Source organism: Agelaius phoeniceus, chromosome 4 (assembly GCF_051311805.1).
Source record: "Agelaius phoeniceus isolate bAgePho1 chromosome 4, bAgePho1.hap1, whole genome shotgun sequence".
Taxonomy (NCBI): Eukaryota; Metazoa; Chordata; class Aves; order Passeriformes; family Icteridae; genus Agelaius; species Agelaius phoeniceus.
The window spans coordinates 1,826,915-1,853,021 of NC_135268.1; the positions used below are offsets into that span (position 1 = coordinate 1,826,915).

Sequence of the window (26,107 nt, forward strand, 5' to 3'; positions counted from 1 at the left end):
AAAATATAACTATTTTTGTTAAAAGTGTACTATTCTTTTTCTTTATCTAAGAAGATATTATTTATTGATCATATTTATTAATTTATTTGTTATTACTTATTTAACCCTTTTCTGAGAGAGTGGAAGAGACAGCACTCACAGCAGAGATGGTGAACGACTTGGATAATTAAATTTTTTTTCCCTTTTTTTGCTACGGCAGCTTCAGACTTGCTAAGAGGAATTTACTTAGGCCGCGCTATTTTTAATGCACTTTTAATAGGGATCTTTAGGTTGGGTTTTGTTTCTTTGTTTTATTGCTTGGGGTTTCGTTTGTTTATTTGTTTTCCCCGTCAGGACCGAGTCCGTCCCTCGCCCTCGTCCCCTCCGCTCCCGGCCGCGCCGCCGCAGTTCTCCCGGCCGCCGCCTACAGCTCCCAGGATCCTCTGGAAGCGCCGGCCGGCCGTCCCTCCCACCCTGCTTCCAAGCCCTTGTTGTTTGAAAAGGCTCCGGCAGAGTTTCGGGGGGAGCCGCGGCACTCGGAGCGGCACTGGGCGGGGGCAGGCGGGGCCGGCCGGGCCGGCAGCACCGCTCGGCGCCGGGGCAAAGAGGGCTTGGGGAGGACGCGGCGCCGTGAATTCCAGGGAGAAGCCGTCCCTCACTGGCCGGCAGGGAGCGGAGCCAGCCCCGGGCCACGGCCCCAGCCTCGAGGCCAGCCCCCCGCCCCGCCACTCCCCGCGGAAAGGAAGGCGAGGAAGGGAAGACAGGAGCGCTGCCGATCCCCTCCTCCCGGCGCAGGGGGAGGAGGAAGAAGGGGAAGGAGCGACCGGGAAGCCACGGCGGCCGACGCTGAGTTCGGAGGGACGGGCAAGAGTAAGCCCCCCGCGGCCCTGCCCAGCAGGAGGGTCCCGGCGCCGCGGAGGAGGCGCCACCGGCGCGGGGCGGTGGCTGGATCCTGGATCCTGCCCCGGGACGCCCAAGTTGTGGCGGCGAGGCGGCCGCCCCTGTCGTCCCTCTCGATGTCCGTGTAACTCGGCGGCGGCGAGGAGGAGCAGGAGGAGGAGGCAGGGGGGACCCTCCCGCCTCAGCCCCGCTCGCCGCCCCGCTCCGCTCCGGCGGGCTGTTGTGCGAGAGAGACACACACACACACACCCTGCGCCCCGTCCCGCCCCTCGCCCCGCAGCCCCGGGAGGCCGGGCCGGGCGCGGTGCTGTCGCCGCCGCAGATCACGGCTCCCCGTGTCCGCTGCCTGAGGAAGAGAAGGAGCAGGAGGCTGAGGGAGCGCCCCGGCGGGCAGCGGCGCAGCCATGAGCGGCGGGGAGGTGGTCTGCTCGGGCTGGCTCCGAAAGTCCCCGCCGGAGAAGAAGTTGAAACGCTACGTGAGTGCCCTCTCCCACTTGCGGGCCGCGCTCCCCCTTACTCCCTCCCTTCCCCCCTGCCCGCTTCTCTCCCGCCGGAGCTCCGCGCTCGCCTGCCTCTCCCGCCGGCCCGGCCCGGCCCGGCCCGGCCTCCCCGCGCGATCCTTCCCGGCCGGGCCCGGGCGAGCCGCCCTCCCGGCCGCCTCCCCGTTCCAGCCGGGACTACTGCACGCCACGTCCCTGCCGCTTCCCTAGCGTTTACTTCTTTTTCTCTTTTTCGTTCTCTTTTTCTTTTTCCTTTTCTTTTTCCTTTTCTTTTCTTTTCTTCCTTAAAAAAGGGGCGCTGAGCGGTCGGATGTTTCAGCCCAGCTTTTATTGCCTTTCCAAGGGAGGGGGCGGAGTTTTCCCCTCTTCCCTCTGGGTCCGGGCTCGGTATATCTGTATTTTTAAACGTAAACAGTTGCTGTCCCGTGCCCGGTGCCCGATCCCATGGAGGGCGGGCGCTGCCCGGTTCCGTGCCGCTCCCGGCGGGATTGCACCCGAGGCTGGCGGCCCGGAGACGGCGGGAGCCGGGGATGCCCCGGGAGCGCTCCCGGTGGGGCGGGGGGAGCTCTGCCCTTGCTCTCCGCTCCAGGAAAAAAAGGGGAGGGAGTTGTGAGGGAAGCGCCTGTGTCTTTCCCGAAGTTGTTCCCGCTGTTGCTCGGTAGTGGCTGCGCTCGCAGGGGCTGCGGCAGAGCGGACACCGCGCTGCTGGCGAGAAAATGGAGCGCGTTTGCTGAGCGGGCAGATTCCATGACAGGGCACAGCGGAGCTGCGGGGCCGCTGGGGAGGCTGTCAGGTCACGTAGGAGGGATGGGTGATGCCAGGAGTCATGCTGCTGGCTGAGCCCTTTCCCATTGGCAGCCGGCTTGTTTCGCGGCATCTGTGTAATTGGGACAAAATGTTGGGCCTTTCTTTTTTTTTTTTTTTCTCTTTTCTTTCTTCTTCATTTTTTTTCCCCCGGTGTTTTCCTTTTTAAGCAGCTAAACTTCAGATTTATTTGTGAATCTGTGAGTAGAGATCTTAACGTGACCGCCTTATTTTTGTCTGTTAGGGATTAGCAGTCTCTTCTTGAAGAACTCTTCTGGGCTTTATTTTAATGCCAGGAAACTTCTGAAATTAGTCTCTCCTAAAATTAAAAACCAATATTTGGGTTTTTTGGTCTCTGGTTCCCAATGTCAAAAATCCTCTCTGTGCGAAAGAAAGAGAACGTCCTGGTGGGTCATAGCAGGGTTCTGCTTCTCTGCTGAATTGGGCATGGACTGTATTCTTTATGGATATTCTCTATGTCCGTGTGTGTATTCACAGGATATCTTTAACAGTGTGGAGGAATTAAGTTTTTAAAGACTTTTAGTAAATTTTCTGCTCAAACTCTAAATCCCGTGAAGGAAGGGTGCTGCCTGTAAATGGAAGGGGTTTGCCCTCATAAATCAATCTCATTAATCAGTCTCTTAATATGCCAGCTTTTTTCCATATAGCTGCCACTTCAGTGTATTTATAGCTTCATTTCCATAGTGGAATTACACAAGAACCTTTGAGGGGAAAACCCTGACTACAGCTCTGGTCAGGGAGTTCCCTGTCCTAAAGAGGTAATGCCTCAATTTTCACTTGAAAGGGCAATCTGCTTTTTCAGTAGGCAGAGTATCAGGGTGATAATATGGCAAGCTTATCTTAGCATGATTTGGTTTAACATCGCCATGCATTGTAGGCCTTAAGGTCGTGAGTTTAAATCCTACACATTATTTTTGACTCTTCTCTGCTTGTATAAAAGAAAGGTACCATTTAAAGAAGGGCTTAAAGTAAAATTCCTCCTGTTTGTATGTAGTGTCTGATCTGTAGCAGGCTGAAGGCTGACACTCCCTTCAAAGACTAAAAGTGACCTTTACATTCTGGTTGCCGTCTTCAAGCAAACAAAAAGTTGATGTACTTAAGACAATGAACTTTAGCTGAGTGCACTGGCTGGAAAGTTGGCTTGTGCTCCCTGTAATTCTATTCTTAAGCCGAGGCACAGCAGAGAACTGCCTTTTCCAAAGCCATATTTTATGGTAGTGGTGTTTCAAGGGGCTGCACCATATGAAAAGAAGTGATATTAATAGGAAACTGCTTTTCTGCAATGCATACTTTTCACAGGTATGTATGAAAAATTGTAACTTCGTGCTCTGTTGGGTTTTGCATGCAAGTGTTGGGGCAAACCCAAGTTATCATCTGGGAATGAAGATAAAAAGTCTGATATTGCTGTCAAATATGGTTTAGTTCTTAGAAAGGGTGAAAAGGACTTTGAAGCTAGTACACAGACATATGCTTTGCAGGGACTTTAGTTTGAAACTGTTGGACATTAACTGTCGGTATTAAAGCTAGCTTGTAGTCATTTTGAGGCTAAAAAAAGTAAAAACCCTCCAACCAGCCCTGTCCTGCAGGTGGAATAGTCAGATATGAGTGTATGCCTTAATGCCACCAATGTCTGTTTCCCCTCTTAGGAGTTCTGTTCTCATGCCTTCTTTATGTGGTTTTGGTATGGAATTAATGTTCTGACAGCTATTGGTACCTGCTGTCAGTTCCTTGGAGCTGCTGTTCAGAACAGTCTGTCTGAGGGAATAGACTGGTTGATTCCAGCAGCAGTTCTCTGAAAAAAGTACAGGTAACTTTTGGTGCTGTTGGAGGGGTCACGATGTGGATTTAGCAGAGGAGAAGGAAAAGGGAGTTGGGGCTAAATCCTGCACAGTTGTCCACAGACTGTGCTCTGGTTTCATGAGTACATGAACGAACTTGTTTGTGCAGAAGGATGGAGGGCTGTTAAATTTCACAGCTTCTGCTATTTTCTTGTATCTTTTTCTTTCTTCCCTTGTTTCATTGCCTTAAAATTTGCAAACGCTTATGTGCTCACTTTAACTTGCTGTGATTTTTCTGTTCTCTTGTTTTTAAAAAATATAGTTGGAAAGCCCCTTTCCCTCCATCTGTCCTTTAAAATGTGATAGTAAACTTGGCTTCATGGTTTTCTGCTGCATTGCAGTTCTGCTGTGCACGTGCCAGTTAAAATTGCTGATGCTTTGTGGTGGCAGCACAGCGGTTTTTTACTGCCATTATGCTAGGAAACCACCAGATATTTAAACACAGCTGTCCTTGGTAAAGGAAGGAAAAAAAAGCTTGAGGGAATAGGAATAAGTCTTAAGTTCTCTCCTAGAATGACTATGCTTTGGTCTGGGGTAGGCTAGTGCTCAATAGGATCCACCTGGATGTGCTCTAAAGCACCTGGATGTGCTTTAAAACAGAATCTTAGCATTGATGGTTGGTTTATGGAACCAGTTTGTAGAAAGTGTACTGATGTAGTATAATCATTCCCAGTATTCTGAGGGAATCTCTCCAGTGCATATAAATATCCCCAAGTCTGGTGCCAAGAGGTTGATGCCAGACTCTTTTCAGTGATTCTCAGTGACAGGGTGAGAAGCAATGGCCATAAACTAAAAACACAACAAGTTTCACCTTAAGATGAGGAAGAATAACTTTACATTGAGGGTGGCAGAGCCCTGGATCAGGCTGCCCATGGAGGTCATGGGCTCTCCCTCTCTTGGGACATTCTGGACCCACCTGGGCATGTTCCTGTGTTACCTGCTCCAGCTGACCCTCCCTTGGCAGGGGTTTGGACTGGATGATTTCCAAAGGACCCTTCCAATCCTAACTTTTGTCATTCTACTATGTCCTACTTAGAAATACATTTTATTGGATAAAAGGTAAAACTCAGTCAAAAATACTCTGTGTAGACTAAACACTTTGGGATAAATTGGTTCAGCTCTTTCTGTGTCTAACAGACTTCCCCATTCTTCTTACAGTTCATAAGATGATCTTTGAAAGTAAATTAAGAAACCTTAATTTTGATGTAAGTATGGCTAAAAATCCTGTGATTATTTGACTATTCCTGTTGATAGTTCATTTAGTTATTTTAAAGCAAGGAGTTTAAAGATGAGAAATGGGCTTGATCTCCCTAGGATGTAAGGGGCACTGATATGATTCAGACAAGGCTACAGATAGCATCCTCTTACTTTCTAATCTTTTCATTTGTAGACAGTGACTGAAAAAGTGCCAGATTATTAAGCTAGTTATTGATGTTTCAACTAGAGGCTCAGACAGTATAGATACAGAAGTGGAATATTTGCTGGGTTTTTTGTTTGGCAGTTGCTCTTTGGCACTAGTCACATAGTAGGTGCATCTTCTGTCTTTAGTAATACTTAACTGTGCTATGATATGTGAGGGTTTTAACAAATGTTACATTTGTCAGAATAGTTCTAATTTGGTAAAAGCTGCAGTGCCTGACCAAATCCCTTCTTCTGGAAGACACCTGTTTGTGTTAAGGGTTTTTTTATGATCTTTCATCAGCATAGTGAGCAAATTTAAGAAGCTGGTTGGTTTACAGGAGAAAAACCAAGCCAAACTAAGATGAGCTTGCCTGACATCATTCAGTGCGGTCCCCATGGAACAGGGTCAAGTTAAGTTAACTCGAGACAGATGAGTATCATCAAGAAACATGATGTGACATCTTTTGTATTCTGAACTCGATTGTGCTTCTGCTACTCAAGAAGTTGTTGAAGACCTCACAGGGATTGGTGTTCAGGCAGGAAACTTTCCTTCTGGAAGGCAATCTGACCCTCCCCTTCTGCTGCGCGCTGGTCAGAAAACAGCAGTTTCACTTTTGGTCCTTTCCAACATGGCTTAGTAAACCCTAAACAATGAAGTTGAAGGCATGACTAACACAGTGTTTTTGTGGATTACAGGAGGAAGTTGCATTGTTTTGTGTGCCAACTGAAAATGCTGATACGATCTTGGGTATGACTTTAGGGCTGTAGCTGCGTCCTGAGCGAGCTGTCGGGGTGTAAGGCTCACTTGAGGAGCATGGAACTCATCATGCAAGTATTTCTCATCTTGGACAGGACATCAGCACCTGGTTTTGGCTTTGCTGCCAAAGCTGCAGTACTCTTAGTGACTGACCTGTGGTGCATGCTCTGAATTAACTCTCAGAGGATGGTTGCAGAGGGTAAGAGTAGGGAGCAGCATATAAAAAGATTAGGAAGTCTAATGTGTTCATAATAAGATTATCTTCTGCTAGTTATTTTAATTTTTATGTAGTTTACTATACTACTAATTTAAGCATTTCTGAGCTTGGGGGTGAGATGGTACCTGAACCACTTGAATGCTTTTTTTCCTTGGTGTAGATAGGAAAATTGGTAACCTAATTAACACAAATTGTCCTGTTCCTCTTGAAGTGCAGGTCAACTACTGGATATATGAAATAAGCCAGATATTCTAAATACATTAAATGATGTGAAAAATTTTTCCTAACATCTGTGAAATAATAACTCCTAATTTGAGAACAGAGCAGCTGAGAAATGAAGGAACAATCAAATTCAGACTTTTCATTATATTGGAGATGGTTTTCAATTGGATGTATAGCAACTTATGGATACCTTTTCAGTATTGCTTCTGTGTTTTGATAAGTCTGTTAATGAGATTTGGTGCAGCTAATCACAGGAGATTACATTTCAATTAGAAACTATCAGGGAGAGGAAGTGGGAAAACAAATCAGTGTCTGCTACTTTCTTGGTGCTGCATAGCGGCTGCTCCTCCATGTGTGCACAGAGTCTTGCATCATTGACATTAAGTATAAGTACCATATGTATTAAGCAGAGGAAATAATGAAATAATAGGATTCTAATTTCCAGTTATATACAGATGATCTTGATTTGCATGCCTTTTAGTCAATCATCAGCCCAGAGCAGCTGTGTGAAATGTCAGTTGGATAAATTGAGAAAAGAATGTTTTATTGGACAGTTTGGCTTTGAAAAGTATAGACCTTGACTGTCAAAATGAGCATCAATTCTGGAAATCTTTGGTAGAGCAGGTAACTCTTTGAACTGAGATGTAATTCTTGGTATTCAACAGTCCAACAGGGAGAAGGAAGTGACAAACAGAACTGTTTCTAGGGTTCTTTTCTCTCCCTCTTTAAGTTTTAAAAATGTTGGAATAATAGTCACTTCTGAGGCTTGTTTTATTTTTGTCTTTTTTGTATCACTTTATTAGAATCAAATGCACTCTTCTACAGACATTTAGAATACATTTACTCCCCATTAAATTTTACTGATGCCTTTGATAGAAGTGTTGGCAAAAAAGTGAAAGGAACATCTGTTATTCAAAACGTAGTAAATTTAGGGAAGAGGATAAACCTGTGGGTTGTAGATAACTCTGGATTGGGCATCTTAGACTTCTTAGGTCCTTCTTTCATCTTTTCCTAGTCTAAAAGTAGATGCCACTGAACTATATTTCACTGTTGGTTGAAATATTTTCCTAAATCAGGAAGGGGAGTACAACCGATGAGATGCAAGTTTTGTTTTGACATAGAGCTAAGATTCACCTCCTTATTTTTTCATTCCCACTTTTGCAGTGTTGCAGTGCCAGACTTCTTGAGACCCTTTCAGAATTACCTTAATGTTTTCTGTGCTTCAGTGAGTAATCATTTTATTGCCAATAGAAGCAAGTTCAACTGTTGCAATTTCATTGCAGCGTTTCATTAGGAGGGACAGACTTTGTCTTGCAAATTACTTGAGCAAGGCAGGCAGAAGGATCTCACAGAAAGGGATAATCTTGTCAAGGGAGGTGAGTGTTGTATACAGGTGAATATTGTAGTACAGTGTAATTTGCTGCTGTTTTAGGGACTCTAATGTGAATTCAGCTCCTTATATGTACAAACAACTAGCTCTAAAGGAGTACTTTGTATTTCTTTCTTTTTTCCTTTTTTTTTTGGTTTTTTTTTTTTTGGAAGGATGGACGGAGAATTCTGCCATCTCCCACTGCAACTATATACTATTTATTTTCAATTCCCTCTTTATCAGTTCTTGATTAGGCTTTTACATTGGTTCTTTTATGAATTCTCTTGCTTGTTTGCTTTAGAAATAGTGTTCATAGTTACACAAATAATGTTAGCTTTGTAAGTATTGTTCAGTGCAGTATTCTAGTTGTATTTGTGAAGCTGTTTTTGTTTTTTAAAGAAAAGCCCCCTCCTGGCCCCCACCCCAGCTTCCAATAAAAGATTATGTAGTATGTTTTTTGTACTTGTGGTGTTTGCTACTAGCTGTTGACAAAGGTTTTGTTTCTCATGAAGAACTTTTGAAGCTATTTCAAACATGTCACAGTGCTTTTAGTTGTAAAAAGTACTCTTATCTTATGTAGTATCTGATTGTCTCTGTAGCAGTATCCAGCAAGGAAATGTTTATGAGGTAACTTTGTGTGAGATGAGACTGAATTAGCTGTTGAACTCTCTAACCATCTTTTTCTTGAGATGTTTTTGTTTTTCATCTAAGGAGAAGGAATATATCTAATTGCTTTTTATGCCCAAAATAACAACTTTATGATTAAACTCTCTGAGGTTATGGTGACACATTTTTCTTCCTTTTTTTTCCTTGGTAAATGGCAGTTTTTCAGGGTAAATGGCAAATGGGGTATTTGGAATTGTCTCTTGGTGACACAGCAGCATGTAACTAAAAAGGTCAGGGAGCTATGTCCATAGCTTTATAAGGCTTGTGCATTATTAAATATAATATCTGTGCATAATACAAATAATTCTGTTTAAAAATATACCTGGAGAAGGAGATGATACTTAGCTAGGAAGCTGTGCCAAGATCCAGCCTCTCTCTTCAGACAGCCAGGTTTAGGCCCCAAATCGAGAAGTGAATTAAATGAAAAGCTTTTTCTCCTTTTTATTTTGTACAGCAGTTTCTTGGCAGACTGATTCAAGAACAACTACACTTTTTCCGGAGCTGTGCTTGTTCTTTTGTCTGAGAATTTCTAGGAAGTCAGAAAAAAGCTTTTCCCTCTCTGTGTTTTTTAAAGGGAGGTAGTTTTTGCTGTCTGCCACAGGCTGGCTAGCTCGGATGAGAAACCTGGATGGGGAGTGCTGTGCAGGCCAGTGGCTGAGGATGGTGACCAGGCATTGGGATAACCTTGCTAGCAGGAGAAAAGCAGCCTTGTCCCTTTGCCTGTTCCCCACACAAGTTTTCCAGCCATCTTGCTGGTGACACGTGGGTTGTTCTGCTGCTTCCTAAGTGAGAACAACACCAGATCAACCCTTGGTGGCAGGGGAGATAGTGGCTGTCGCAAAGTAAATCTGCTTTCCCCACCCGCTTCCCAGCACAGCCAGCCTTGGGGCAGGGTGATGGCAGATGTGCTCTCTCCTTCCTCCTGGGTGAGTGTGTCTCCACCCAGGGAGCAATGCCATGGGTTTCAGTGGAGCAGGCCAGCAGGCTTCTTCCTCTCTCTGGTGCTGCAGCCATCACCAAGCTCTTCAGCATTTCTGCCTCAAAGGAAAATGGGGGAAAAAGAAAAACAACACAAAATTAGGCTTCAGTTTATTTTTCTATGCTGTCTGGGGTTTGGGATTTAAAAGCAAAATAAACCCTCTGTAGGTGTTTATTTCTGACAGTAGGAGTTCACTCTGGGGTATGGAATAAGAATACAGGCAGCTTTTCAAACACAGTTCAAATAGATCTTTGATGCAATCAACACTGAAGAATTACAGTACTTTTGGGAAGGTTATTAAAAGGGTTAACACACAAATTATATCGGATGAAAAATAGATTTTGAGTTTCAAAATGGAATGCTACCCATTTCTGAAAAAAAAAAAGGCAGTTCTGAATGTTATGTGTCAGTTTGTCACTTTGCCTTTGTATGAGGAATAACTGCACTGAGTCACGTACTGTGTTAGGCTAATGTTCCCATTCACACTTAATGCCTGTTTCTGTTACAGTTTTCTGATGCTTGTGTTTCCATGTAGATTCTTAAACAGGATCAGATGTAGTGGAAAAGCTGCACCTGGTTTTGGGATGGTGCAGGGAAAATTGCTGCTTTATAAGGAAACTTTTTGAAACCAGTCGTATGTCCTTATACAGAATTTAACAGACATTTATGATTTTTAAAAATACATAAATGCATATCTGTGATCCTTAAAAATAGGGTAAAATACTGACAGCAAGTGTGCCCCTTTGCAGCAAACACTGAAAAGTAAGGAATTTATTAGTAAAAAGCTGGTGGGGATAATTTATTTGATGCTACTAATGGTTGTTATAAGGATTGGTATGTGTTTGTTTCATCAATAAACAACCAAGAAAGAGGATGTCAGAGTAATGGATGAACTTGATGTGAATTGACAATTTGTCCTTGTATTGTTTAATTAAAAAAAAAAAAAAAAAGAGAGGGCAGGGAGAAAGAGAGGAGTGTTTGGAGTGTAGTTAGAAACAGAAGAGGCTGGTGTTTTCCAGGGCAAAGGAGGCTGTGGAATGCTCTGCCACGTGGTATCCACACTGGGAATGCAGGAGATTCTGGGGAGGCTTGGAGAGAATCCCCAGTCTGTAAAACATGAACACTTGGAGGTCTAGGCTGTGATAAGAGGAAACTGCTCAAATGTCATGTTGTAACTGGTTCCTTTGGTTCACTTGTGAGATCCAGTCTTTTTGTAGTTCTGCTGATGTGCAGGACGAGTCAGAGGTAGGCTCTGAGTGTGATGCCATCTGGCAGTTCTGCTTTCCTAGAAAATAGTGATCTTTATGAACCTAATTTGATATGTAAACCACAAACTGACAAAAACTTATTCTTTCTTGAATCTATTACTTGAATCTAATTCTTGAATCTATTACTTGTTACATAATTCTATGATTTCTTTTGCTGCTCTTCATTAAAGAAGTGTTTTCTCTTTCAATTACACTGGGTGATGCTCTCATGGTAGCATTAGACAAACTTCTTGTTTACCAAATCCTTCCCTGTTGCTAAGGGAGATAACTGTAGTAAGTGCAGGAGTAGGGATGTCAATAAGTGTATCTTCCTGAATCCTGCATGTCTTAGTGCCTTTCCCTTCACTGTTTGTATGCAGTTATTGCTAAAATTATGAGCATCACGCTGTGTGGGCAAGTTTTGCAGGCTTGTTACTCAGTGTGAAATAATGCCCTCAAAGCTGAGGTCATGTCACGCTCCTCGTTATGACGTCTATAAATGCAGTTGTCTGTGTGCGCAAATGAAGGAAAATTGCATCAGCTTCTCAGCACTGTCAGAGATAACTAAAATGACTCTTCACTACCAGCAGAGAGAACATGCTTGTATGCATTTAGGAGTCAGCCATTACTAAAATAAAACCTGTTTTTTCTTTTCTGGAGTTTTGGTGTGGGGAAGGGAGAAATGGGGCAGGGGGAAGATCTAAACTGAAGAGTAGTATACAAGTGATTCATTAGTGTAAACTGGGAAACTTAACCAGGTTTCATCCCAGGGTAATTTTGTCCTAGGACAAGTAACTACAGAGTTTTCTGCTATGTTGTATACTTCAGTGCTAAGTTAATTCCAAGTCCTTGGAGTTTTTCCTTGATCTGATGGCTCTGTTGGTCTGTGAATCTCTGCAGCTCCAGGAAAAAAAAAAAAGGCAGGAATTTATTGTCTGATTTAGAAAAAGAATGACTGGAAGATCTTTACTGATAATATAGTGGAGACAGCACTCTTGTTACATAAATTTGAGAGTATTCTTTGGTGGGGTTTTCTTACAGTACAGCCATAACTTACTGTGATACAAATCTGCTTGTTGGCTGTTTTAGCCTTGAAATGGGCATGTTAATAATGCAGATTATTACTGCAGTTTAAGGAACTTTAAACTTGTGTTGGGATCTAACAAACTGTGGATGGGAGGTGCAATGTCGTAAGCAGCACTGCTGAGATTGCTTCCAACAGCTGCTGGGAATGCAGTGCTATTCCCATCGGGGTGCATCTCCTGCCTTCTGCTTATGGGAAGAGGCTTTCCTGTCAGTCTCTGCAACCAGCATCAGACAGCTGGAGAGTGTTCCCAACTCCTTTAGCTGGCTGGAGAATGAGGTCTTTGATCCTTTGCTTCAGGTAGTTGTTGTTTAAAGGGAGGGCAACTGGAATGTTTTCTGAAATCTCAGTCTGCTTAAATAAAATAAAGAATAAGGAAAACTGTGATCTGTCCTTTCCAGCTGAGAGACTGAGCTGGACAGATGTTTCTTACTCAGTACTGAGGAGGAAAGTCCCTGGCTAGGGATTCTAGAGGGAGGGTTAAAAGGTGAAGGAATCCTGGGCAGGCCTCCTGCTGCAATGATGGATTCAGCCCTGCACAAGTGGGATCGGAGATGCAAAACTTGTGTCTCTTCATCCTTTCCCCCTCCTCTCCCTCCTCCTCCTCCTCATTCCTCTCATTGCAACTACTTTGTGTTTATTTTTCTACTTTTAAATTACATAATTTAGTCCTTCCTGTCACTTCCTAATGTCTGAATCATAGGTAGCTCTTCCTGCCTGCAGTAAACAAACATTTTATTCCTGGCACCTTTCCAAACATTGAGATTGTGTTTATGAAGGTGGAGGGGGTCCCTCTGGCAGTGTGCTTGGGAAGCTAATTCAGTTGGGTACAGGTTGGGTAAGCTGCTTGTACTGCATGCTTCTGTGCCCAGCTGATTTCCTTGTCTTTCCAATCTTCCAAACTGATGGAGTTGCTGGGCTAATCAGGGCCAAGCAGGTGAATGGTTACAGATTAAAAAAAACCAAACAAAAACAACAGATTAAAAAAAAAAACAAGAGATAAAAGCAGAGCATAAACAGTGGGCTATGAGCTTCTGCAGTTAATAACAGTAGCAAGTAGATTGCCTCAAGTGTGGCTGCTGTTGGTGGTGCCTCTTGGCTCTCTCACACTTTCCACATAGGTGCTGAGGTACATGGTGTGGCTCATCTCTGGAGTCACTTGGGAGAAACACTGCTTGGTCTAACACTCGGGCTTTGCTCATGTTTTGGATTCTTTCACTGCAAGGCAAGAAGGTAACACAGGGTACTTAGGAGCATGTGTCAGCCTCCATCAGCCTGCTGTATGTCTTGGACCACATTTGTAAAAGCGGCAAAATAGAAGTGTGTCATCCTCATTTTTCATGTTATTACTCCTCTTTCTTAGCTTTGGAAATCCTTTATTTTATTTTTGAATTGACTGTGACTCCAGAACGATATGGAGAAGACACAGCTAACACCCATGGAGGCTTACCACCTTTCCTGTTGCATTTGCACACGTTTTACTGGTTACTGTTCTTTATGAAGAAAATTCATCTTGAGTCATCATAGACCAGCCTCACAGTGTGTTGAGCACTACAGCTCCTGCATGGCGTGTGGCACTATTAAATGGACTTTGTCTGGTAAATGGAGACAGCAGGGGAAAGATCCAGGCTTTTGTTTAGCAGCTTTGCACTTGTACCTTCCTGCTCATCTGTGCCTCCTCACTTCTCTCTCTGATTCTTACTACTAAGATGCAAGATGGTCAAGATGCAAGAATAAGTTAAATATGTTTGGGATAGATTAGATGAGGAAAGAACACCCTGAATATGAATATGACTGACTTAATTGTGCTTTCTTGTAAAAGATGAAGAGATTGCCTTTTCCTTAAGCTACAATTTACCCCGACTTTTCTGACAGTGGAGTTTATAGCATGGGAAGCATATTCTCTATACAGATGATCTAAACAAGTTACCAAAACCATTTTGCAGGTTGTGCCAATAAGACAAAGCAGCAGAATGTTACTCTAGTCTAGTTTAGTACCAGTTTCAGAAAAGACAATTGAAGCAGAAGAGCCCTGCGATTAGATGCCATGGGAATGTCTCATGTTCCAGTTTGTTCTGGCTGAGGCTGCATATGCACAGGGACATGGGGCTTTCCCTTGTGTCATTTTTTCTCATCCAGTCAGTAAATGAATTAATGAAGTTCTTCAGAAAGATAAGGTTGAGAGACTTTGAACCTGAGAACTTGTTTTAGTTGTGGTTGGATTGGATACCCTTTTTGCCATCGTTGCCTACTTGCAGTGTTTGTCTGTGTGTAATGAAAGAATTTACATTTTATTTTGCAATAGTGGGAGGAGTTACTTTTTCCTATGGTTGAGGTTGAAATGAGTTTTCTGTTTGTGGAGTATGAAAGTAATTTTCTTGGGGATGCAATTTGGGTAATGTACTATTCACTATACTTACTAGGGAATTCGAAAGAAAGCATTGTGATAGAAGACAGCATCCTCTTAATAGTATATTCCAGTCTAAAATCATGGCAATCTCTTTCATAATAATACTGTACCATGTGGAAACCATTACATGAAAATATTTTTATCTGTTTGCGACATGCAGTTTGGAAATCTTGGAACTTAACAGTACATATTTAAATAAATGCCATGTTAAATAATGTAGAAAATACTTATGTGTCCTTTCAGTGCCATGTGGTGAAATTTTTGCTGAATCAGAAACAAAAATGTAAGGGCTAGGTGCTCTAATTATAGTATTATAGGGCCTGTCTACTGTTGTCTTTTAAGCTTGTAATCTCAAGTGTTTTGGTTAAAATGAAGATAACACTTGCTACAGTACAATGAAACCAAATTTTGCAGTCATTTGCATTACTTTGTCTTGGAATGTTCCACAGTACTATTTTATCAGTTCTTGTCAATAAACATTACAGTGGTGTCCAAATCTTTGCATTGGAATTTGAGTTTATTAAATTATACTCTTGAATTGGATTTCAGTGATTGCATTATTGCCATTCATCTGATGACAATCTTGCCTTCTCAAAATATGTTGGGCTTTTTATTTCTTTAAGAAGGGTAAGTGAAATCTGATGGGGTGTTGTATGATTTTTAGCAACTTGTTAAGCAGCACTTCTGAGTTGCTTGTGAAATTTCAGTAAGTCTCATTGTAAAGTGCAAGTATTTCTCTATGCAGTTGAACTATGCAGCCTTAAGTTACTACTAAACACCTATATAGTATTATGAAAAAAATCATGCTAAGCTTTATAGCAAAACTTGTGACTGTGGACAGGTGTAAGCCAAGGAAATAGTTGTGGCTATAGTAGGAACATGCTTTCCCATGAAATAAAATCCAGGGATGTAGCCACTGTAATTGTGCAACAAAGTGTCATAAATGTGATGTCATAGTCTCTGCAACTTTCTGAAGGGGTAGTCTGATTTTGAAATCAACCTAGTAGTGAATAACAAGCCTCAGAATTGGCTGAGACAACAGCAGACAAATCTGCATCATTTGGAGACAGAGTCATCTCCTTAGCGAATTAAACTATTTCAAAATACAACTTGTCGACTCAGTGTGTCAATCTTGGCTTTTCATGAAGAAATGCAGCATCCAGCACTGATTAATTATTTTTTTAGAACAGATCCCTGAAGTGCAGGCTACACAGTTAGGAAGAGACTGGTTGGAAGAGACTTCATTGAGGCTATTAAATGTAACTCTTCTGAACTGCAGTTTTGCTCTGGTAGCATTCAGGCATTCTTATTCACCTGGAGAAAAAGATCCCAAGGTGCAGATGGGATTGCAGGACTGAGCTTTTGATTTACGAGGACTGTTTCACAAGGGTGAAATTACCCAAGGGTGTATCATAAAGATTAGACAGAACCCAGCAAATCTTTTAAGATTCAATGGCGTAATTCAGAAGGTTTGTTTGGGATAATTATTGTGATAACAGGGACATATTGCTTGAACTGTAGCTAGTTAGTCATGTGTTATTGTAACTTAAAAAAAAAAAAGGGAGAGTCCTCCAAGTTTGTTATGGGTCTTGGTTAAAAATTAAGTGTTGTTAATGAAATTATTTGAAAGAAGAAATTGAAATTCAATTGAGTGTGGTAAAACTTACCTCAATGTGCAAAAAAGGATAAATTCCAAATGTAGTAAAGCTCAGTTTATGTTTTTCAGTGATTACCAGAACCTCTTGATATACATACATACGTACATATATGTGTGTGTGTATATATATATATATATGTATATACTTAGGAATTAGTAATGTGCCAACAAAAGAAATCTCTGTGCCTTCCTAGTAAGAAATAGGAGAATTTACAAAACCTCCATTCCTGTGGTGTCCAGGTAAAAATGTAGGTCAATAAGTAAGTCTTGCAGTGTGTCCAGAAGGTTTTCTTTGAGGGGTCAGCTGGAGCAAAATTTGGAGCCAAGAGCCTTCCTAAAAAGTGAAGCTTTGGCTTTAGCCTGGCTCAGTGTTTCCTCAAGACTTTTGGAGATGCTTGCAGAGGCCTACTGGTGACCTTTACCAAGCTGATACCTATTCATTCTATTTATTTGTTTTTCCTCTTTTCACCTTTATTCACTTTAGAAGCAATCAAAAACTCCTTGCTTGAGCTTTTTTACTTAGCCTCATGACGTAATACCCTGCTACCCTTCTAACTTGTCTTTCCTAAAAGGTAGTAGTCTTTTATTTGATTTTTTTTTTCCTTTTCCTTTTGGTCTCACCTTCTCTTGAAGTTCTGCAGCTTCTGTGTCAGCTTGTATCTGTTCATCTTTGCTCTGCATTGCCATTGATCTGTCTGTGGATGGCTCCTCATGCTCATTGTATGTAAACTTTGCATCAATGGCACACACTCAATCTCTCTGATCCTAAATGTTGCCTTTTCTCAAGACTTGTCTTCTGTATAGTGCTACCACTAATGTTTTGCTACCAAATTAAGTATATTTTCTGTTTTCTTGGAAGTTGGTTTTGCAGCTGACACTTCTGTTCCTTTAACAGAAACCAAACATTTTGCTGACATTTAAGACTCTTCAGCTCTAGAATTGCCTATTCCGGGAACTTGTAGATGGCCTTGCCCACATTGATCATTGCCTGGGCATGTAGGCATTTACCAGACAGAGCTCAATGTAGCTGGTTTGGTTTTGTTTGTTTGTTTGTTTTGGTGGTTTTTGTTTTGGTTTTTGTTTGTTTGCTTTTAGTTTTTGGTTGGGTGCTTGTTTTGGGTTTTTTTTCTGTCAGTCCTCCCTGAGCCTCCTTTTCTCCAGGCTACAGAGTTCCAGCTCTTTGAGCTGCTCCTCACAGCACTTGTGCTCTAGACCATTCCCCAGCTCCATTGCCCTTCTCTGGACACGCTCCAGAATCTCCATGTCTTCCTTTTACTGAGGGGCCCAAACAACAGGGTTTGAGCTGTGGCCTCAGTAGTGCTGAATACAGGGGGACAATCCCTGCCCTGCTCCTGGTGGCTGATCCAGCTGCTCTAGGCCAGGATGCCCTGCCCTTCTTGGCCCTGTGGGCACAGCTGGCTCGTGCTCAGCTGCTGTTGACCAGCACTCCCAGCTCCTTTTCTCTGGGCAGTTTTCCAGCCCCTCTGCCCCAGCCTGTGTTGCTGCCTGGGGCTGTTGCAGCCCAGGAGCAGGACCCAGCCCTTGGCCTTGTTGAACCTCACACCATTGGCCTTGTCCCATTGATCCAGGTCCCTCTGCAGGGCCTTCCTGCCCTCTTGCAGATCAACACTCCCAACCAGTCTGGTGTGAACTTACTCAGGGTGCACTTGAACCCCTCATCCAGATCATTGGTAAAGATATTAATCAGGGCTGGCCTATATAGCTCTAAATGCCACAACTCTTTTTTTCTTCATAGATTCATAAAATGCAGTTTCCTTGAAGGTTTTTAAAGCCATTCATAATTGCACTAAATCTCTATAGAGACTTATATATTATTATTTTTCTTTACTGTTCTAGCAGATTTTTCTCTGGTTTTAAACTCTGCACTAAGTTTGGGATTAAGTGATAAAACTATTTTCTGAACTATTAGAACTAGAGGGTGTTTTTTGCATTCTCTTCTCAATCAGGATTGGTTTCTCCTGTTATGTGTACAAAAGATTTGTGAGGTTATTCTATTCACTTGTGTATTTTTGTGAGATGTTCTTATGTCTATACTGAGGGAAGGAACTACATACAATTTTTTCAGAAGACTTCATGGTGGAATGCATCTCTTTCTCTGATTGGAAAGCATGTAGCAGGCTTTACATGTAATTGCTCTTTTTTAGTCTGATCTGGGCAGATTTAGAGATTCCTTTGTAGTTTGGACTTTGCCCATATGGAAATCCACGAAGGCCAAAGTGGATTGAATTTGTGCATAGACAGAATTGACAGACTAGAGACTGGTGAGCACAGGAGTTATCTCTGCTCTTTTGGGAGTGCTGCCAAGATAAGCTGCTGTCCTCTGTATCAGCTTGAAGTTTCTTTGTGATCATCCTTCAGTAAAGCTCCAAATAGAGTGCGTGGTTCAAATTCCACTGAGCTATAAAAGCAAACACAAATATGAAAGCTGACCCCTAAAGGAATGCAATTTTAACCATAAAGCCAAATTTTCTTTCCTTTGATGATCTCACTACTCTAATAATAAAATAATTAGGTTTTTTAAATTTTATTTTTAATGTAACAAAACCTAAAGGCAGTGGAATTCACAAAGTGCTTTCATTCCGTCATCTGAATGAGGTAGAAAGTTTTGGAGTCTTCAGGTGCTTTGACAGCATCAGTGGTGTCTTCCCTGGATGATGCCTCAATTGGTACTCTTCTCCCAAACTGTTATGCAAGTCTGAAGCCTTTTGGAGCTGGAAGATACATTTATAGTGGTGGCATGGCCACTGGCACTAGTGCTTTCTATTCTCACAAGTCTTGGAGAAATTCTCTAAGAATCGTGTGCGACAAAGCAGAATTAAGTGCTATGCACAGGAGATAAGCCCTGTGTTCTATGTGCCACCCCTTCCAACTCAGAATATTTTGTGATTTGATAAAGTAATCCAAGCCTGTTGCCGTCTAAGAGGAAATAGTTGTGTGAGCCCCCTCATCAGGATCCTGCACAGATCAAGGCACTGAGGGCTGCTGCTGGTGGAGCTAAAACTGACTGGGCTGCATGGTTTGAGTTTTGCAACGACCCTGACTGGGAGAAAAAGATAGAGCTGTGTACATATGGATGGGAAAGCAAATTGGAAGTGGTCCAGACCTGTTTGTGCACCCTCCAGTTGTTCTGCTCCATCAGTCTGTGCAAAGTATTCCTGACAGGGGAGTCCAGGAGTGGAGTGGAGAAAAGGTGATGGCTTGTTACTTTCTGATCTTGCTAACCAGCAATGTTCTTAATGGGAATAACTGGAAATGAAGAGCCTACTCAGGTGTAATGAGGTCTAACTAATGTAACCAATGTTTCAACTTGTTCTACTGCATGTTTGCTCTAAGGCTTGTTTACGTGTTGTATAAGCCAAACTAGCCTGTCTTGTTGAGTGAGTGTGGTGAAGTCTGCAGAGCTACGCGAATGTACTGTAAGATCTTACATGGCATTTACAAACTGTGCCCCTGTGCTATGACACACTAATGGCACACAAAATCTCTGTGCTTTTCAGACATCTCAGAATGATTGGGAAATCAGGCACACTCAAAAATACTGTAATACCAGCCTTTTGTATTAAAAAAATAAATATAAATCAAGGGACGTGAGTTCCTGACAGAGGAAAATGGGAACTGCAGTTTTTCTTATAGATTGTTCTGAAATGTAGTGAAAATGTGTTGATGGACAGTTTGTATCAAGTGAGGCAACTTTTTTTTCTGTTTTTTTAAACCCCTTTCCTAAGCTCACTGCCTTATTGGTCTTCTGGTGACCTTTTGGAGTTCATCACAAGAATATTTTTGGTATTTCATATAATAGAGCTACTATGAACAGCTTCTTTTACTGAGAAGATCTAGAGTAATAAGAATGTAGTGGTCATTGTGCATAACACTTCGAATGCAAAGGAAAGTTTTATTTTCCTCTTGGACTAAGCTTCATCAGTTAATATGAAGCAAAATCTAGGAAAAAATTTCTCAAGTGAGACAGTTAATCAGAGCTACTGTAAGTTGATCCCTATTGTGCTGAACAGAAAAACATGAAATTAATCTCGTTGTGAATCAAGTTCTGCAGTTAATATATGTTTTACCAGTTTTGTTCATGAGAACTGCTTCAACTATAGAATCAGGTTTGTTGTAAAAATTTGGGGCTTTGATGTCTAGAATCACTTTTTGAATCCCTTTTGAACATCAGTATGTAATACTCATTTGTCTCCAAGAATCTCAAGTTTCTCAAAAGAGTTGGTTTCCCTCCAGAGAGTTATTCAGAGTAGTTATCTCAATGAATTGAAGTATCTTATTATAATCCATTGATTTAATGACCTTTGGATAAAAATATTTTGATAAAACAGAAATATTTAATTATTATTTCTGTCACAGTAAAAAATAAAATATTTTAATTTTACATGAAAGCAATAATAAAATTTAATGAGAAAACTAAAAATACAGCTCCACTGAAGCAATTTATGTTTCCAGACTTTTTTTTCTTCCGCTCTTCCCACTCTCCCAAAAGGTTGGAAGGAAATATAGCTTCAGAATTTTTGATTTTCCTGACTTTTCCTATTTTGAGAGCTTTCCTAATGTGCTGATCATAGTTTGCTTGGGATAGATTGTTCTTAGTTTCTTAGGGTAACTTAAAGTGGAGGTAGTGAGCCTATATTTATGCATAGTTTGCCATGTGTCTTGCATCTCAATATTTCTGAGCAGTTGTCTGACCTCCATAATCTTTGTTACAGAAAGAAGGTTTGTGCAAAATGCTGGTTTTACAACTGGAGAGGCCATGACCCATAGTGATTTTTATCTGGAAATAGTAGCTAGAAGGGAAGATGGTCCCTTATTTCAAACTTCTCAGTAGTTTGCTTTTTTAGTGGTTTTGTTGGGTTTTTTTTTTCATTATTTGAGTTTTCAGTCTAATTATTTTGTGTGCCATGTAAGAAACTGCTGTTTTCAGACTATAATGATGCTAGCCTGGTGTGTGGGTACCATAGGGATGAAAATCTGGCTTTCCCTGGGATTCAGGGGTGCTGGTGGAGCCAGCAAGGGGCAAGGAGCACTGTGAAGGTGTTGGACTTTACAATTCCTGTGTCTTGAGAAACCTACAGATAGAAGCTCAGGCTTGAAGTAAAGGAAATTGTGACTGGTACATCTTTAAATTACTCTGGAGTATAATAGGTTTATCTAGCAAACTGGAGATGGAAGAATTCCTTACTGCTCTTATTGCATTAAAGTGAGAGGATGCAGAGAAGAATTGAGTAATGTGGGCTGCATGCACTGTGGGTGATTGGATGGCCTTGTATATTTACATTTGACTTATTATGGTAGAGTCATTCTTCTTCATCTTCTAAAATTAGCAAAGCGCAGCATAATTATAATACTTTCATGCTTCGGGATTAGCTTTGCATTTCATTACTTCATTGCTTCTTGTTTATGCTATGTCAGTTCAGGAAGAAAATGTAAAACTGGAATAACTTGTTTGGAAAGTTCAGTACAAGTGTGTGCTTTCTTCATCTCTGGTTTTGGATCTCCCTCCTCTTCTGTTAATGTCAGAGTCTGCCTGCCTGTCCTCTCTGCTGAGTTGTAGACACCACTGTGGAGCAGCATCAAAGTGGTTTATTTGCTTTCAAATACATGCATGCATTTGATGAGAAGTTTTTAGTTGACACCTCACTAAATCCTCCTTTTTTTTTTTTTTTTTCCTTTCCTCCTCCCCCACGCAAATATTTTTAGGACAAGATTTACTGGTAAAAATAGCAACAAGTTAGAGGCACCTTGCTTTAGCTTGGTTATGCTTCTCATTAGAGCCTGGTGTTTGTGCTTGTCTGTGTGGTGGCCTTTGTCACCTGGAGGGCACCGTGCTGCGAGTGGCCACTTCTTTCTTCTGAGTCATGGCCTTCAGCAAAAGTGGTTTCTGACTGTTTGGGGAGGAAGGTTGGTCAGAAATGTGAGGGCAGCTTTTCTTCTCCCCCCTCAGCCTTGTTGAATGTAGGGCTGGAGGCTGCTCCCTGCACCTCTCCCCCCTGCTGTGGGGCTCTGTCTCACTCCATGCATGGCTTTCCAAGGAGACTACAAAGTGTGTCTGACTGTCCCCAGGGAATTGCCAGAAGTTCCTGCCCCTCTACCTTAGGCTGGCATTGCTGCTTTGCTTGTGCACCTTGTGGGGTTTCTCCCACCTGGGCTGGACGCTGGTGGGAACGGAAGCCAGGCTCTTGTGTTTTTCTTCCTCGAGCGCCGCTTTAAAGTTATCTGGCAGGGAGTGCACCCTCTTGAAAGATGACAGTCTTGCAGTGTTTTTATGGGTACTTTGAAAGGCAAAAGAGCACTCAGCTGGGTTAGTGGGCAGATGAATGGATGTGGCCCTGGCGCCTCATGCTCTGCTGGAGCACTGCCCTAACGAAGCGTTCAGACAAAACCAGAAGGATGAGGCAGTCAGCAGTCAAATTTCTCTTCCTCCTGTGACGTGGTGCAGAGGCTGGAGTGCCAGATGAAACACTCACCCTTAGACCAATCTTCATGTACTTCATCCTGGTGTCTTTCCTTGCAGTTGGTGTTAATGGAAATGGCCTTTTTCCACCACGCATTTTTCTTGCTTGCAGGCTTCTCCATGACCTTGTAGTGAAGTCATAAAAGCTTGAATCTTTGCTATCGCAGTCCTTGCCATAGCAACACACGTCATAGCTGAATAATAATTTATTTAATGGGTTTAATTATGAAAACTGGGAAAGGCACTTAGGAAAACTGGATCAGGTAGGGGGAAAAAAAAGGACTAGTTTTAAAGTAAAAACAAAAAGCAGCAACACTTTCATGATACTGGAAACAGGAATAAGTTAAGTACTGCAGCTTTGGTTTTAACTACTTTACTTTCTTCTTGGTCTGCCTTTTCCTCCCATTGAATTGTTTTTTCTTGTCCACTGTGCAAAAACCATGCAGCTGCTTCAGTGTTTCCCCCCCTCCCCCATTTTCAAACCTATAAATACACTTCCTTTGTTATGTTGTTCCTTAAAAGCTTCACTTCCAGATTGCTTTACTACTTAAACTCTTCCATTTTCAATTTCCTGCTATCCTAGGGAGCCCAAAATCAAATGCTCTTTTTCAGTCTTCAAATTTCAGATTGTCTACAGCTTTCACTCTGTATGTTCAGAAATCAGTGTTTCTATTGACAAGCCTTCTCAGAAAGAACCATCTATAGGAATAAAATTTAAAGTATTTAAGATCATACAGACACTAGCACATTTGTAGAGTAGAGAAACTGTGTTTTTTTTATAACAATGACTGCTATGCTCTGGAGGATTTCCTCATTTATTCTTATAAGTATATGCACCTAAAGTTACACAGTCTGCAGCACCTGGTGAACTGATTTCTGATCGATAATTATTCTTCTTCCTTCATTCATGAGGCAAGAATGAAATGAGACAAATAGCTTTATTGATTCCATTTCAAATTTACTGACATGTTGGGAATCTTTCAATTTGAATTGATAGAGAACTCAGTAGCCATAGGAGGAAAATACCTGGACTCCTGGCAGAGATACCCTTTCCTTGTCTCTGTTTTCAGGCTGCACTGGAGTCTTGAGTGAGGGTGGGAGGAAGTGGAGTGGAAATATCAGAGCAGGTTTTGGCAGTTCGGGATTTTATGGATTGTTCTTGCCACAAATAGACTGAAGAGGCATTGCAAAATATGTCTTGGTGACAGAGCAATGAATTGTTAGTCCAGGATGGGACTAGAATTTCAGATTTTTGAACTTTTGGCATGGAGAGAGGGTGGGGTTTTGGAAGGAAATTTATTTGTTGGATCGTGGTATAAAATGCAAAGACTTTTGACTGAATAGCTAAAAATTAACTTGAAACAGCTTTTCTGTTGAAGTTATTACTGGAGTCAGAAGCCATCACTAGTGAATATTCCTGCTCAGGTCGGATGCATGGAAGCAGAATTTCCTGGTTTTGTGGTGTGTGTTTGTTTTTGCTGGGATTTTTTAGGGGTTTGGTTGGGTTTTTTTCAGTGCTGGAAAGGGAAACTTTACGTGTTGGCTGACTTAAATACTCTTTTGCTAGTCTCTTACTCACTATGTAGGAAAAGGAGACATCCACTTCCCAGCTGCCTGCAGAGAGCTTTGTGGGACATAATCTTTCTTTTTTTCCTTGGAAAATTACTTTTTTGCATTTTATTCCACAGATGTGTTGCAAGCCTGTGTACAGGACTCACAGGCTGATAACAGTATTTTGGGAGAAAAGTCTTGCTTTAATAGTTGCATTCCTGTTGTATCTCCTTGGCTGCCCACGGAAGTCTGCATTTTGGAATTGCAGTGGAGGAGTGCCTTAGACTTGGGAGCGATTCTGTGGCATTGCTCTTCACAGGAGGAACCAGCAAAACTCTTTTGGGTTAAAAACAGGAAAGAAAAAAGGGAAAAGGCAGTTCCAAAAGCAGACTGTGGGGTGATGAGTTCTTGCTGGTCCAAATGCTGGGTAAGTGACAGATGTGTTTTTTAACGTGCGGATGCAAACCACCTGTGGGCAAATAAATTCATGTGCCCCCTGGGCTGCACAGCAGAGCCTCAGAAATGCAGTTCTGGAGCTTTGTGAGGTTCACAGATGGACTTGCTGGTGGTGCAACAAAGCATACCTTTACACTGCTAATTTATCTTTACCCTGCATTCAATCCAAGCATAAGTTTAATATTCACAATATTACTTTTCAAGTTTCTCTAGTCCTTCAAAGAAAAAGCCATACCACGTTAAAAGTACTAACGCAAAGGTATGCAGAAGTGTGTACAAACTTGTATCTCTCTCTGCAGCTGTTTTGACTTGAACTGTCTCTCTTAGTCAAGCTTCCAAAATTTGGAGGAAACTTCAGGTGGAAAGTTTTGAATTAAAAATAGGAGGCGATCTCTCATTTAAAGTCATGACACTATATTGTCAGTTTGGATAACCAAGAGCTATCTGGGGTCACAGATATCACAGCATGTTGTGATAGCGTTGGCTGAGGAACTTGAGGTATCTTTTTGGTGTCTGGCTTGTGTGTCCAGCAGATGCTTCCCTATTAGGGTGAACTTACTAGGGATCAAAAATTTCTTTTTTGGGTGAAGGGCAGCCTTTGCATTTGGAAAGGCCGGTGAAGTTCTGACAGTGTCCTTTCCTCCTAAGGTACATCCCTCTTTTCTGGGTCAAAGTGGAGCAGCACCAGAGTTTGTGGTTGCTAGGGGGGAATGTGTGTGTATATTATTTCTGTCTGCAGTAGAAACGTAGCACATCCACAGTGGAGCTCTGCAGTCTCCTTGAGTGACTGTCCTGGTTTAACCACAGACCCAACATCGCACCTTCCTTCTTCCCTCCTCTTTATGTGCTGAGCATGGTGTTACATGGCCTGGAATATCCATCCCTTTGGTCAGGCAGGGTCAGCTGTCCCAGCTGTGTCCCCTCCCAGCTGCTTATTCCTGCTTCCTACAGCAACTTTTGTTCTTATCTTGGGCTCTGAGTGTAGAAACCTGGAGAGGAGCTGGCCTGCAGCAGCCAGGCTGTGCCTCTGAGGAGAGGTGGTTTACTGGGAGCTTTAGAAGCGAGCCTACGCCTGCTGAGAAGGAAGCGGGGGGAAAAACACAAGACACTTGCACCTAAAATACAAACAAGAAAAGCCAAAAGGAATAGAATTTTGTAATGTTACAGTCTCTTCCATCTTCTTAAGGCATTAAGTCATTAAATTCACCCTTTGCTTCCATAAAACTTTCACTGGGTGTGGGAAGCCATAGACTTATAATCCAGTAACTGATGACAAAACCCTGTTTCTTCCGCTGGAGTTTTTTCATCTTTTTTCCCTGCCACTGTCTTGACAGTGCAACTGTATTTCTTCAGAGGAGGATCAGATGTTCTTTTAACATTGCAGCAAAACTGTACCACTTAACCATGTTTTGACGCATAATGTAATCAGCTTGATTGCTTTTTAATATATCATTCAAACCTACAGTTGCTGTCAGCTGGGCTGAAATTGTTCTCTTGGGGAATTTCAGTATTACTTTCTGGTGGATCACAGCACCTGGTGGTAACAGGGTTTGTTTTTTTTTTGGAGGGGC

The 26,107-nt window shown here is 42.2% G+C and overlaps 1 protein-coding gene across 7 annotated transcripts in view; it reads left to right on the plus strand.

Moving 5' to 3' along the window:
• Positions 1-435: 435 nt before the first annotated feature.
• GAB1 (GRB2 associated binding protein 1) overlaps positions 436-26,107 on the plus strand; it is a 91,586-nt gene continuing 65,914 nt past the window's right edge. For 3 of the 7 annotated variants that reach the window (XM_054633786.2, XM_077176713.1, XM_077176712.1), the window contains exon 1: positions 439-1,355. In XM_054633786.2, coding sequence (XP_054489761.2) covers positions 1,284-1,355 — 72 coding nt within the window. In that variant the 5' untranslated portion in view covers positions 439-1,283. Of the gene's footprint in view, positions 1,356-26,107 lie in introns of all 7 variants that reach the window. The other 4 variants (XM_077176711.1, XM_077176709.1, XM_077176710.1 and 1 more) reach the window with 4 other exon arrangements.